The sequence below is a fragment of the Sus scrofa genome, chromosome 15 (assembly GCF_054392235.1).
Source record: "Sus scrofa isolate SSC_HxYL_T2T_F1_AM1 chromosome 15, Sscrofa_HxYL_maternal_Yorkshire_Landrace_v2.0, whole genome shotgun sequence".
NCBI lineage: Eukaryota > Metazoa > Chordata > Mammalia > Artiodactyla > Suidae > Sus > Sus scrofa.
The window spans coordinates 148365551-148380976 of NC_139397.1; the positions used below are offsets into that span (position 1 = coordinate 148365551).

The 15426-nt window shown below is 44.9% G+C and overlaps 1 protein-coding gene across 3 annotated transcripts in view; it reads left to right on the forward strand.

Moving 5' to 3' along the window:
- The window catches only part of UGT1A6 (UDP glucuronosyltransferase 1 family, polypeptide A6), a 72939-nt gene that overhangs the window by 53043 nt on the left and 4470 nt on the right, over nucleotides 1–15426 (forward strand). Inside the window, 1 exon segment of one of the 3 annotated variants that reach the window (NM_001278750.1) lies at nucleotides 4693–5602. The exons of the other annotated variants lie outside the window; for them this stretch is intronic. Within the exon segment in view, the coding sequence (NP_001265679.1) occupies nucleotides 4739–5602 (864 nt within the window). The 5' untranslated portion in view covers nucleotides 4693–4738. 3 annotated transcript variants of the gene reach the window in all.

Here is a 15426-nt window from a genome sequence, read left to right on the forward strand (position 1 = left end):
CTACATGTATTTCTCTGGTTTAGTAGAAGCGCTACATTTCTCTATCTGCTCCTGCATCCAGTCTGCTGCTACACCACATGTCCTGTAGCCATGGGAAATACCACTGTACATGTAAGTGAGAATGAGAGGGGAAAAGTCAAATAGCATTATTATGGAAATAGTTTTAGCTTTGAAAAATTCTCTGAAGAATTCTTGGGGCTCCCCCAGTGCTCTAGTTTGTGAACTCTTGGTCTAGTATGCCAAAATGATTAAAACTTGTTGGCCATGTTAACATCGCTGTGGATAAACTTGGGGCATAGCGATTATTTCTACTAAAACTGCTCTATCCCAACCATGATTTTCTTTTTGGCATTTGTGACATCTGACTTCTGTCCACTTTCTCCTCATTCTCTGACCTCGTATTCTTTGCTTTGATAAATGAGGCAACACCAATAAAGGTCATTTAGTTCTAAGAGGAAATGATTAACCAATGAACTCTCAGCATTTCATCATAAAGGGTAACAGATCTAAAAGGGTGCACCATTTCACCAGGACAAAGTGCTCTCATATCACCTCCAGAGGCTGAAGCCCTGAACTTGGAACTTGGTAAGCATGTGATAAACGGTAGTAGGCAGCAGATTGGGAGTAGAGTCCAGTGTGAACAAAGCAGTATGGAAAAGTACAAGGTGTCTTTTGGCAGAGTTAGGTGACCCAGAATGGCAAAAGGGAAAGGGGCTGACAGAGGGGTCAGGCAGAGGGGCTAGAGATGAAGAATGAGTTTGGGCGGGTGGGCTGGGGTCCACGCCAAGGAGTTCTGAGGGCGAGGCTGAGAAGTCAGTTCTATCCTGGGCCCTAGAATCTGTTCACCAAGGTTTTAGGGGTGGTGGTGGCATGGGGCTGTTCTGGGAACAGCTGATGCAGAGAATTAAAAGGGGTAGGTAGGGATTAGGGGAAATTGAGAGCCCAGGCTGTAAAGCAGGACCCTGGTGGCTGGGTCTGAGAAACAGTGGTAGAATCATCTGGATTCAGCACTTGTTTGCTTGGATATGGGCCCTAGAACAAAAGGAGAAGGGATGTCACATCCTTACAGAAACATTTGAGTCTTACTGTCTGCAAAACTGTGGACAGCCACCTGAGGGAGAGTGATTCCAAACCTGAAACTGCACCTGTAGACGTGTGTGCGCGCGCACGTTTGTGAATATTTATCTCTCTGCAGATACAGGCAGAGACAGAGAGTCTTGTGACAGAGACAAATAGGCAAACTGCTAAAGAGTACGAGGCAGAATAAAGCAAAATTCTATAGAATATCAAGGATTTGTTTTCCCCTAGGAGGTCCCGCAAATTATCCAGAGGGCAGTGGAATAGTTCATGAACGTTTTAGTTTCGTAACAAGCAGATTCAATCTGATTCCATCAGAGGGGCTTGGAGTGTGTGGAGTGGTGGGTTTCTTGGTTATTGGCTTCAGCTTTAAAAGAAATCACCTTCCAGTCGGTTCCAAGAATGCTCTTGCGGATGCCCCACTTTTCAGCAGCCCCAAAGCTGGACCACATCGCCGTTCCACTCTGTATTTCCTTGGCTACTCATGTTCCTGCACCAGGGCACATCTTACCCTGCCCGGTAATTGCCTGTTTTTTGGTCCACCAGCACCCTCTTGGCAGGCACAGACCGTTTTCGATTTGGATTTCTGGCCCCAGCTCCTCACATCATCCTGGGAAGGCCAAGACTTCCCATAAATATTTGATGAGTGGGGGAATTAACAATGACTTTTGAGGGTCAGGTTTGCTCAGGTTTCAGGGCAGGAGCTTTGTTGAATTTCTTTGTAGTGGTTCTTGGTTGTAATTCTTGAGCGGTGGGTGTGGATTGCCTGCGATTCACATAAGTAAAGAACATTTCCTGGTCGCGGGCAGGATCATGATCCTAAACCATCCAAGTGCACAGAGATCTCACAAAGTTCAGAGGCTCTGTGTGATGCAGGAAAGCCATAAAATCATTACAGTCGTGATTGTGTATTTACAGCCCCATCGCCCTGTGTAATATGCAGATGAACTCTCACGACACGGAGACTTCAGAAGAGTCACTGCCCTTCACGTTTAAATCGGACTGTGAATTTCAGAACGGCAGATGAGTGCATCCTCGTGAGCCAAAGCATTGCTACCTCTTTTCTGCTCACTCAGAATCTCGGTCCTGGAGAACTGCTGAGTGCTTGGGGCAGGGCATGGAGGAGAGGGAGCTTCAGAGTGCATGGGTGTGGGCCTGTGCACAGGTGTGCACCCTTAATGAACACACACTAGACTGGAGGTCCGCAGAGGAAGGATGGTGGTACAGGGAGAAGGGACGCTAAGTACCTACTCTAAATGCCGGAAGGAGGGGGGCCCACATGACATCACAGCTTTAGTTTAGCAGTTTCTCCTCGAACTCCTAACAGATGCCCAGGTCTGGGTGGCCGGTGAGCTCCATGGTCATGTGAACTCTGTGTTTTCGTCCTTGGCTTGTACAAAATGATGATTGACCCCAAAAGGAAAGAGTGAGGTGCTTAGTTCTATCTGCCCCCCGATTTGCCCTTTCTTGGGAGGGGCATTTCCATTCAGCAACTACCATACTTGCTCCCCGACCCTTCTCCTGATGTTTTTTGAGCACTACCCAGTGCTGGGTGTTGCTGTTTGAGTACATTCTACTTAATCCCAAAGTCCTGCCATCCGCCATCTCTGTTCACTTTGACAGGGGGGGACTCACAGCTCTTCTTCCAACTTCCGGTTGGTTGTGTGTTTCCATCTCAGCCCTAATACCATTTTTCTGGGCCCTGCTAGAGGCCACGGGCCATTGTGGTTAAGAGGCAGGGCTTTCAGGCTTTCACACCCAGGGCCTGGGGCTCAGCTCTCCTGCTTAGGAAATGCAGGACACTGGCACATTACTTCGAGTCTCTGAGCTTGGCTGTCTTTGTTTGTAAAATAGGGATAAGCGTGTCAACCTGTGCGCGTAGTTCTGGAGGATCATGTAAGACGTGTTGTAAGGGACTTAGCACCGTACCGGGCACGTAGCACAGGCTCAGCCAATACAGACTCTTCTTTTGCCTTTGTTCATCTCGCCCCTTTGCCTTCAACCGATTATCAGAATTTCTCACAGTGCCTTCTTTCCCCGGACCTTGGGTCTGTGTGATGCGCACAGCTTACCTTTTGTTGCCTGATCTATTTTTTCTTCTTTATAGAATGTGCTTCTACTGCCTCCCTGAATGAATACAGGTCTGTCCTGAGAAAGGCCTTCCATAGGCATGGACTCAAGTTGGTCTTCCTTTCCCATCATTCTCTATTCCAGCAGTCTTCATTCCCACCTTCGCCTGTTAAGACACCATTCCAGTGTGTCTGTTCATCTGTTTAAATGGTCAGTTTGTCTCTCTAGAGGGACCATGAAATCCTGGGAGGTTGGAGACACATCTTCGTGGTCTCTGCTGGAGTTTCTAGGCCCTGGGTTGTGCCGGCATCATAGATATTGGCTGGAGGAATGAATCAGAAAATGATGCGGTGGCTGGGTGGAGCCTGGAGTGAGCTACAGAGAAGGATGTCCTTAAAACTTTCCGTGGGACAAAGGAGGCCTTAAAAATGCCATGTTCTTTCCCTTCTGAAAGGCATATTCAGCCTTCTAGTTCATTTCTGGAAAGGAAGTCTACCTCGTCATCTCATAGCCTCTTTTCTGCTCAGGTAACACTCTCTTGGTCCATGGAAATAGTAATCTAATGGATTTGAAAGTTCTTGGAGATGGTGAAGGAGGCTGAAAGGAAGTTCCCGGTGTGGCTCAGTGGTTAACAAACCCAACTCGCATCCATGAGGATGTGGGTTTGATCCTTGGCCTTGCTCAGTGGGTTAGGGATCTGGCGTTGCCGTGAGCTGTGCTGTAGGTTGCAGATGCGGCTCGAATCCTGCATTGCTGTGGCTGAGGTGTAAGCCAGCGGCTACAGCTCTGATTGGAACCCTAGCCTGGGAACCTCCATATGCCATGGGTGTGGCCCTAGAAAGAGAGAATAAATAAATAAATAAATAAATAGGCTGAAAGATACCTTCTGTATTTACTGAAGAATGTGATTTGGGAGTTCCCAACATGGCTCAGTGGTTAACGAACCCGACTAGGGACCATGAGGTTGCAGTTTCGATCCCTGGCCTCGCTTAGTGGGTTAGAGATCTGGCATTGCCGTGAGCTGTGGTGTAGGTCCCAGATGAGGCTCAGATCCCGTGTTGCTATGGCTGTGTAGGCCAGTAGCTACAGTTCCTATTCAACCCCTATTCAACCCCTAGCCTGGGAACCTCCATATGCCATGGGTGCGGCTCTAAAAAGACAAAAATAAATAAATACATACATACATACATACATAAGGGAGTTCCCCAGTGGTCTAGTGGTTAGAATTCAGTGCTTTTGCCACTGCAGCTGGGGTTCATTCCTTCATCTGGGAACTGAAATACCATCTCAAGCTGCTGCTTGCCACAGCAAAAAAAAAAAAAAAAAAAAAAAAAAAAGTGATTTTGTGGTTTGGGTGGTTGATAAAGAATTCCAGCCAGTTGAACTGTTCTTGCTTATGAAGAGACCCAGTAAAGTTCAGCCCTCTTTATCTCTAAAAGTAAACTTCCCGCTCCCTCTAGCTGACGGACAGCTGTAGTCATGTGACATAATCAAACATTAACTTGGTGGTACAATTTAGTTCTTGCGTTGTGTAAGTGGGTGAGGCAGACCTCCGGCAGGTGACAGTCTTGGTAGCCACGGCAGAGGCACCATGACAGCGGGGTCCCGGGGTCTACGACCACTCATCCTGGGCCTGCTACTGTGTGCGCTTGGCCCCACTGTGTCCTGGGGCGGGAAGCTCTTGGTGATCCCGGTTGAAGGCAGCCACTGGCTGAGCATGGTGGGCGTCATCCAGCAGCTGCAACAGAAGGGACACGACACAGTGGTCGTAGCGCCTGACGCCACCATGTACATTAAAGAAGGAGCATTTTACACCTTGAAGACGTACCCCGTGCCGTTCCGAAAGGAGGACCTGCGAGAGGCTTTTGTCAGCCTGGGGCATACCATTTTTGAGAATGATCCTTTCCTGCAACGCATGCTCAAAATATACAAGAAAGTCAAAAAGGACTCGGCTCTGCTTTTGTCCGCCTGCTCCCACTTACTGCACAACAAGGAGCTCATGGCCTCCCTGGCAGCAAGCGGCTTCGATGCCGTGTTCACAGACCCTTTCCTTCCCTGCGGCCCCATCGTGGCCCAGTACCTGGGTCTGCCTGCTGTGTTCTTCCTGAATGGATTGCCTTGCCAACTGGACTTTCAGGGTACCCAGTGCCCCAACCCACTGTCCTATGTGCCCAGGCCTCTGTCTGGTAACTCAGATCACATGACCTTCCTGGAGCGGGTGAAGAACATGCTTGTTGCCTTGTCAGAGGGCTTCCTCTGCAGTGCGGTTTACTCCCCGTATGCGCCCCTTGCCTCGGAAGTCCTTCAGAGAGACGTGACTGTCCAGGACCTTATGAGCTCTGCTTCTGTCTGGCTGATCAGAAATGACTTTGTGAATAATTACCCGAGGCCCATCATGCCCAATACAGTGTTTATTGGTGGGATCAACTGCGCTAGCAAAACCCCACTATCCCAGGTGTGTATTGAGTGGGAACTGTATAGCCTACATTCTTGCAAATCCTTTAGATGACCTTGCAGCAGGTGTGCTGAGGGCGCACTCTGGGGTAGTCTCAGACGCCCTCTCTTGTTCACCTCTATCTTCAAGTCTCCTAGGTCTGAGCACTAATTTATAACTATCTTTGGCAACATCTTCTGGGTGTTTTCATTTATTGGATACTTGAGGAAGGTGTACTTTGGCCGTTTTATTCTTTGTGTTCCAGTGGGTAGTAATCGATCAGGGGCAACATGTGTGAGATGCCTGGGCGCTGGGTTCAGCCTTCCTTGCAGAGAAGGAAATTGTGCAGTATCCACTTTGCTCATGATTGGGTCAGGCTCACAAGATTCAAGATTGCTGAATAATTCTTTGACATCTATAGACCCAGCAGGGAAAATTGCTTTCATGTTCCTGGTTAAAGTCCAGATATTCTGATAGGAAGCTGAATCCTGTTGTTCTGTTCCCTCTCATAAGCAAATAACCAGCCAGCCAGGTTCTGACAGTGGGCAGAAAGTTCATGCATCTCTCTCTCTTCGATGCTTATGGGTTAATTTTTTCCCCTACTGTATTGGAAGTATGCAAAGAAAAAAATATTATTCACATCCTCTTCCAAATCTCGAAGGAATCAGGGGGTCTCCTTCAAATGGGGATTTGGGAAGGAGTCTTCGAGAAGGTAATGTGTCAGTGGGCGTTCATTTATTTATTCTTTAAGTATGGGTTGAGGATCCACTGGGAGCCTAGGCACTTTCCAGGGCTTGGGTCTGTCTCCCACTAAGGGGCTGTCATCACTTTTGGAGAGCGATGAATCTTATTTCCAGTGGAACTCCAGAATGATTCATATTTTATTTTTTTATTATTTTTTAATGTCTTTTTTATTACTTAATAATTTTTATTACATTTATAGATGTACAACAATCATCACAACCAAATTTTACAGCATGTCCATCCCAAACCTTCAGTACATCCCCCCACCCCCAACCTGTCTCATTTGGAAACCCTAAGTTTTTCAGTCTGTGAGTCAGTATCCGTTCTGCAAAGAAGTTCACTGTGTCCTTTTTTAGATTCCACATGTAAAAGTGATAGCATTTGATGTTTGTGTCTCATTGTCTGACTGACTTAGCATGATAATTTCTAGGTCCATCCATGTTGCTGCAAATGCTGTTATTTCTCTCCTTTTAATGGCTGAGTAATATTCCATTGTGTATAACTACCACCTCTGCTTGATCCACTCCTCTGTCGATAGATACTTAGGTTGTTTCCATGTCTTGGCTATTGCATAGAGTGCTGCAATGAACACTGGAGTACAAGTGTCTTTTCGAGTCATAGTTTTCTCTGGATAGATGCCCAGGAGTGGGATTGCTGGATCAAATGATAGTTCTATTTTTAGTTTTCTGAGGAATCTCCATATTGTTTTTCACAGGGGTTGCACCAATTTACATTCCCACCAACAGTGTAATAGGGTTCCTTTTTCTCCACTGGGTTTTTTTTTTTAACCTATTTAAGAGTCTTTATCATTTCAAAGGGGATTTCAACAAATTCACATCTACCGTGATAAGTTTATATTTGATTTACTTCCATCATTTCTATTTACTATTTCTTTTTGCCTTTTTATTTTTTTTTGTTTTTTTATTACTCAAGTGAATTTATCACATCTGTAGTTGTATTGCCTTTTTTTTTTTTTTTTTTTAAGGGCGGTATCCATGGCATATCGAGGTTCCCAGGCTAGGGGTCGAATCAGAGCTGTAGCTGCCGGACTACGCCACAGCCACAGCAACTTGGGATCTGAGCTGCATCTGCAACCTACAGCACAGCTTACAACAATGCCGGATCCTTAACCCATGAGTGAGGCTGGGGGTTGAACCTGTGTCCTCATGGATGCTAGTCAGATGCATTTCCATTGAGCCATGACGGGAACTCTCATATCTGTTTACTATTAATTGCATTTATTGCTAACGCATTTATTTTTATTCACTCCTTCTTGCTGTATTAATAAAATCTAAAATTCTATTTTTCCTACTAATTAAAAATTTTTATTCTACATTAACTTTGCTCATAATTACCTATTTTTAAATCATGAAAAGTCCATATATTTCCATTAAAAAATAATATGACTTTATGCCATCCTGTTATCCAGCCACTTTCCCTTTGGTTACTGTACTGGACTTGGTTCTGTGCTACCCAGATCCCCCCTCAAGGAGGGGAGGTTGCTCATCATTACAAGCGTGGTCCGCAGACACCTCTGGCTTCCAGCCCTTTCAGGGTCTGCCTCTGCAGAGAGCTACCTCACCCTGGGCCCTGGCCTCCCTGGGGCTGCACACAGCCCATGAATGAGTGATGGGCTAGCTTCTCACTGAGTTGGCCTGGGATTTGGGAGTCCTTCAGAGAAGTCTGAGTTCTTCCTTTACTTGCCAGATTGTGCTTCCTCTTCCCTCCTCTCAAAAGTTGTGTTAGTCTCTAAACTGCCTGGCTTAAAATGACAGAAATTTATCCTCTCACAGTTTTGCAGGCTAAGAGTCCAGATCAACATATTGGCAGAGCCCTGCTCCCTCAAGGCTCTGGACTGCGTTCTTTCTTTCCTCCTCCTGGCTTCTGATGGTGGCCCTTGTATCCTTTAAATACAGCTGCCTCACTCCAGTCTCTGCCTCTGTCATCCCCCCATGCATTTCTGTTTCCACGGGCCATTTTCCTTTTATATGAATACCTGTCATGTTGGATCAGAGTCCAACCCAGTGACCTTAGTTCAATTACCTCTGCTAAGAGTCTATTTACAAATAAGGTCATGTTCACAGGTACTGGGTGTTAGGACTTCATATCTTTTTGTGGGACACATTTCAGCACCTAACATGGGTACTGACTCCTAAAAACATCTTGCACCCCAAATTCTGTCCCAGTGCCTGCTTCCTGAGAGCCCAAACAAGGACATCTCTTCCTCATCCCCAAGAGGAGATACAGGGAATATTTTTATTCTCTCACTGACTGTTCCATCATGAGCCACTAAATATCTCCTCTTAGGTGACATGGCTCTTCTTATTGATCAATGGATAGTTCATGGTCACATTATCATTGGACTTGACTGTAAGTATTATAAGGTTTGCTGCTCATCATCATTTCTTTAGCTCTTCATCTCCTCCCATCTGAACACCTTTGTGCTGACTCAATTTTCATTCAGTTGAAACCCTTCTCAAGTAGTTTCCTCAGAAGTGGCACATGGATAGTCTACTTTGCATCATTCACATTTTAAATGACCACATAAAGGTCATAGCAAGCAGAAACTTTGGGGAGCAAGAAGAGCACCAGATGAGAAATCAGATGCCCCAATCCATGCATCTACCTCACTGCTGTGAGACCGGGTTCCCCTGTGCGGCTCTGATTCCTCCCCTGTAAAGTGGACAGAGAGATCTCAAAGATCTCGTGGCAATGAGATTCTGATACCCCATGGCCCATTGGACCCATTTGGGTTTGGTGGGGTGGTCTGGTGAAGAAAGAAGGAGATGCTGATTTTCTGAAAGTAAGATGAGAAAACCTAGCTGTATAGAAAACCATCAGTGTGTCTCTTTTAGACAGAGGAAAAGGAAGGGGCAAAATATCATAAAACCAATGGGCATATCTCAGGGCAAAGGAAAGAAAACTGCCAGCACTTCCAAGGAGATTTTCGTTTCATCACTTTGCATTATGTTTGCTATTTTATTTTAATTTTTTTTTTTGTTTGGCCCACGGTCTTTATTTAAATGATTTCCTTCTTTATTTAGGATGTTAAATGGGATAGGCTACATCAACTACCTTTCTTGATATCATTTTTACGTCATTAAGTGATATATTGTTTCCCTTTTGTGAATGACTACATGTTGGTTGCTGCCTTGTTTGGGGCAAAGAAGCTTAGGTGTGAGAATGTCCCAGTAATTTTACCTGATAGTGGCTCTCTTTGTTCTATTTATTTATTTAGTCTTTTTTAGGACCGCACCCTCAGCATATGGAGTTCCCAGGCTAGGGGTCCAATTAGAGCTGTAGCCTCTGGCCTACACCACAGCCACAGCAAGGCAGGATCTGAGCCACGTCTGCAACCTACACCACATCTCACAGCGATGCCAGGTCTTTAATCCACTGAGCAAGGCCAGGGATCAAACCTGTGTCCTCATGGATACTAGTCAGGTTGGTTAACTGCTGAGCCATGAGGGGAACTCCTCTTTGTTCTATTTAAAATGCTTTTAATTTGAAATTTCACTTTTTTGGATCTTAATATCACCAATGCTGTATAGTTTTTGTTTACATTTCCCTAGTGCCTCTTCAGTACTCCATATCTTCAAGTTTTCTTCTTTTTATTTAAATACATGGAACCAACATTCATAATTGGGTCAGGCAGATTCCTTTGATAGTTGAATTTTGCTTGTTTGCACTTAACAATCAATAGATTTGATTATACTCTTCCAGTTTATTTTTATTTTGCATTGTCATCTGCCCCCTTTTTGAGTTTGGCTGGTCTGTCACGTTGCTATTATCTTTCCTCCCCTTTATTAATTAAAGAAAGCTACTCTGCAGCTCCCTTTCTCTAGAAGGGACCACCCCCTTTCCAATGATCTTGGTAAAAGTCCTGAGCTTTTCAAGAACAAAGATAAACAAATTTATTTGGCCATGGGAGTCTGTGGACAACCTTTGGGATGCCTGAATGAATAAAGACGGCAGAACAGCCTGGAGGGCCAAGGCCTAGAACTCAAGAATTTCAAGATGTTAATCTTCTATCAGGGTGGGGGACCATTTTTGGGGACATGTAGACATTCAGAGATACTATCCATGTATACGTGTTGGGTGTGAGGAGCAGAGCCCAACAGAGAATAGACTTGAAGTGATGAGGAGAAGAAAGAGTGGTGAGCAAGAAGGCTTTCAATGTTCGTAAGTGGCTCTGTGTGTAGAAAGATAAGCAACATGTTTCCAGCATACTAATGAGGCTTCTTGCAAAACAAAATGCATTGGGAAGGGAAAATCTAATAAAAGCTTGGAACTAAAAATACTAAGCTGTCTGCAAAAGTCAGGACTTATATTAAAAGTCTACTTGGAATGGGCAAGTATTTTCACTTGGGGGGAGGAGTCATATTTTTGGAACAGGATCAGGGTGGGGGATCAAGATTTATTTCATTTAACACGTTGCTTTGCTCTTTGGCCAATCCAGAGACTGTGAAGTCAGGGAAAGGTGAAGGGGAAGTTTTGCCAAGTAGGGATGACCTCCCCTTTACTGAATCCCATAAGAGCTGGCCCGGACTCCACACTGGCCAAGATAACACAATCTCTGTAGTTTGCCCTACTGTGATCTGTAGATGAACTTGCCCTTGAAACTCCAGCCAAGGGCTATTATTTATCTCTGGGTATTTTTGGCCCGGTTCCTTTTGCATGAATCACATCCTGCTGGTTGTTGAGTGGGTGTGGAAGGGTGTGCAAAGGAGGGAAACTGGACTTGGCCCTTTCTGGAGACAAGCTTAAAGTAAGAGTGGGCTTTAGGAAGGAGAGGAGGTCCTGGGAAGTTTAGGCAAGCTGTTTATCCTCACTCAGGAGAAGGAACCTGGTGCTGAGCTGTCTCTCCCCAAGAAAGAGGGAGGTGGTGTAGATCGTAGGGAGGAAGGATGTTGGGAAAACCACACTGGGGATGTTCTGGCCACAAACCAGAAATGCAGTGTGGCGGTGGGGAGGGTGATAGTGGCCTCACTGACCTTTCAGATGATCCTGACGGGAAAGGCACATTTTCTTTCCCATCAGAAAAATTATGGCTTTTCACATGCTGCTGGGCTTATTGTGCAGCCCTTGGTCTGTTCTTCCTTCCTCACTCCTTGGGTCGTATGGCCCAGAAGTTTCTTCAGAAAGTCCTATTGCCCCATCTTGAGCTTTGTCCTTAAGCAGCCAAGGCTGGAATGCCCGCAGGTGAGCTTTGCTGGATGCCCCCCTGAGACAATGGAGCAGCCTTAGAGTGGCAGCCTTCCCTGGATGACAGTGAGGGCATACTGATACAAGGACACAGCTACTATGAGCCAGAGATCTCAAAGGTGCGGGTGGACTACACTGTGGGGAGCCTGGGAGTAAGGCTGGTCAGTATTCGGGCTTTACAGGTCATGCTCAGCACCAAGCTTGTCAGGTATCTCTGAAAATCATGTGTGTGGAAACTTGGAGGAAGTCCCCTATCCCACACCCATGGTGGTCAGCATCTGGGGGTTTGTCCAGGACTGTAGTGGTTTTAACATGGAAAGTCCCAGAAAACCCCACAGTTCTAGGCAAACCCTACCATATTCCACAGCCAGCCTCACCAATGTCCTTGGCATTCTTTGGAGACATATAAAACCATTTGGAGACTATCAGGGAGTTAATTAGATCATTGATAACTGATGGTTGGGGGAAAATCGCCCTATTAAGCCTTGCTCTATTTCCTTTCATTGGCTTCCCCTGTGTATGTGCCCCTGCAGGTGGGTGCATGCAGGTGTGCCTGTGTGTTTCCTGAAGCCTGGAGCGCTCTGTACTTGGCTCTGAAGTTTGGGAACAGATCAGGCTGAGCTAAGATTACTAGGGTCAAGGGCTGCATGGATGGGCTTCCGTACTCTCTTCCTGAGACTCACCCCCCTACTCATCACCAGGTTCTCCTGTTCCAACCCTGTGGCTAAAGCAGCTGTTCTTCTGACTGAATTATTTTTGTTGCATCCTTTTCAGAGCTTTTGTTTGATGTCCATCCCTAAGTCTATTCCTTATTACTTTGGGGAGGAGGCTTCACCAGGTTGTAAACTGTAATGTGTATTTACTGGTTGGGATCCCTGCCAGCTCTGGTTCTCACCCCTGTACACATAGATATTTTCTAAAAGCCCATCTTCCTGCTTCATTCAAGGGAACCACAGATTGTTCATGTCCTAGCAGTTGTAAGATTTGTTGTTGACTGGAAAATCCATCACAGTTTACAATTCAAATACATCCAAACTCATTTGATTAAAAAACATTACTCCTTGATAAAAATGTTGACTTAATAGCAGTAGGATTCTGTTAGCAAAGGGAAGGACCTTGAATCCATTCAGCCCCCAGTTTTCTAACGACGCTGTTTCCTGTGCAGCCAGGGAACAACAGGCTGGTGTAATCTGCAGAGGGCTTGTCATGCAGCCGTCTGTCTGTTCTTCCTTCCTTATTCCTTGGGTCGGCTAGCCCAGAAGTTTCTTTGGAAAACCCCACTGCCTCATCTTGAGTTTTGTCCTTAAGAAGCCAAGGCTGGAATGCCTGCAGGTGAGCTTTGCCAGAGGCCCCGGGACAATGGAGCAGCCTTAGAGTGGCAGCCTTCCCTGGATGACATACTAATGTTAAGGAATCAGCTTCTGTGAAGGTTGAATGCTGGGTGGGTGAAGATTCTGCCTGTTCCTCCTTCCCACCAAGAGGCTTTGGTAGTCCGAGTTTCTTCCCAAGCCCTTGACCCGCTCTGAACTCCACGGAATGGGCTCAGATCACTGGCATATACTTGGCAAGGGTTTCCATCCCCTCTTGTATCATTCATGCCTAAGGAGGAATAGTTCGCTTTTTACAGTACATTATGGAACCAGCAAAAAAGATTCACACATATGTACGTCCTTCTTGCTAAAGCAGGCAGGTTGACTTAATGCTCTTTAGTAACTCCTCCCCAGGAAAGGTGGAATACATGGTTGACTGGTTAAATTTCAGCACTGAGTTGACATTGATATGATCTTCAATCAGCCAAGTGTATTGGCTGCCACATGGGAAACTCTTTAGGTTGCAGGGAAGCAAGAGTTGTCGAAGGATGTTCAATGCTCTTTGAAGTTTTTTCTTAATCGTGAGTCTAATCCTTAAACTCCCAACAGTTGCGTGCTTTGACTCCGTTCATTCTTTCACCATAAAAAGAACATTCAATGGTTAACAAAGGGGACATGTCGGGGATGGGAGGATGGACTGGGGATTTGGGATTGGCATATGCAGACTGAGGTATAGGGAATGATTGGCCAGCGGGGGCCTGCGGTACAGCATAAAGAACCCTACCCACTGTCTCCTGGGACTCTCCTACTCATTGCTTGCCTGTGCGTTGCAGCCACTGGTGGCATTTGTAGTTCCTCAACATTAACTGGGAACTGCGCATGGCTTCATGCAGTCCGTTCAGAATCTTGGGTCAGCAGTCATTTCCATCATTGCCAGCATGATATTGGATACGCAGGGATATTTGTTTTCAGACGTGTTCTTCATTGCCTGTGTTTCTTTGTCACTTTTATCTGCGATCTTACTCTAGTTGGGGACTCGTGGGCAAGGTGGGATGCTAAATTATTCTGCAAGACAAAGGAAAGAAATAAAACTTTCCAATGCAGAATGAGAAGTTTAAAGGACTGTGTCATGAGAATGGGCTGCACACAGCATTGGTTTGAAAACCTCCAATGTTTTTTTAAATTTAAAGTTTAGTCATTAGGGAAAAATAATAGTCTGGAGAGTTATTATATTTATATTTTGAAACGACCTATTTTAAAGTATAATGATAAGGACTATTTTAGCCTGTGTCTCTGTATTACTGAAGAATTCTGCTTTGAAATGGCCTAATTAATGACGAAGTTTAGAAAATTGCAACTGGTACATGCAGGTGATCGTAAACACAGCCAATAACAGAAATCTCTGCATCTGGCATTGAGATAATTTTCACAAAGTGTATCATAGGGGATATGGCCTTTTCTTTTTCTTAAAGCCAAAAACCAAAAAACAAAAAACTTTTGAGAGTGTAGAAGGGATTTTTTATATAGAATAAACAATGGCGTTTTAATAGGCAATCCCTTTTATAATAGGGAATATTTGAAAGACATTTTTATGAAGTCTCATTTTCACAAAAAGCAGGGTGTGTTCTGCTTTCTTTAGTGACGAGAGGTTACTGAGCAGTGACCCTCTTGAGCTTCTTTGACTCTTTGTTACCGAGTACTCTAATCCCTTAGGGACATGATTTTGTGGTAAAAACTTTCTGTACAGTTTTTCTTAAGAGTCCAGCTAATGCCTACAGTGTCCTGGAAATTGTAACTGCATATCTACAAAGGTAAATAAAAATGCTGCAAGAGGAATCCTTGATGTCTTTTAACTTTTGATTTAAAAAATATTAGAACATTGATTTTAAGTCTTATTTATGTGGAAAATTATCTCTGTAAGGAAATCTAAGTTGAAATAAAGAAAATTTGCCTAATTATAGTCATTGAAAGATTATGAGAGTAGTTTTTCTCCAGAGTAGGACCTTAAATAACATTTATGGGGTTTTTCGCATTAAATAAAATATGGACATGAAATTTCTCTGACCAAAAAACACCCCAAAACAAAACTCTACCTCATATTCTGTGATCATCCATGTGGGAAAAAAATCTGAGAGAGAATGGATATGTGCATACATACGACTGGGTCACTTTATTGTACAGCAGAAGTAATCACAACCTTGTAAATTAACTTCAACAAAACTTAAAGAAGAACATTCTAGAAGCCTTGAAAAGTCACACAGGTCTTCATCGTGGACTTCCTTGGAGCAGCAGTGCAGGAGCTTTAGAGTTGATAGAAAGCATTCTGAAATCCTCTTCGGACAGCTTTCCTCTCCTCCAGTGTTTCTTTCACTGAATCTGCTCTCTCCAAGTCGCCTTTCACCTTTCACCTTTCCCCCTTCCTTCCTTACTGCCTTTGGCTTTCTCCTCTAGCCGCTTCCCCCTCCCCCAAAGCCTTCTTTCTTCCAAGACTTTCTCAGCTGCGTGAAGCCCTGGGGAAGTGGATCTGGTCTTAACTCTGATTTCCATTCTTTTGGAAACTCAGCCCCTGGATTCAGCATCTCAAAG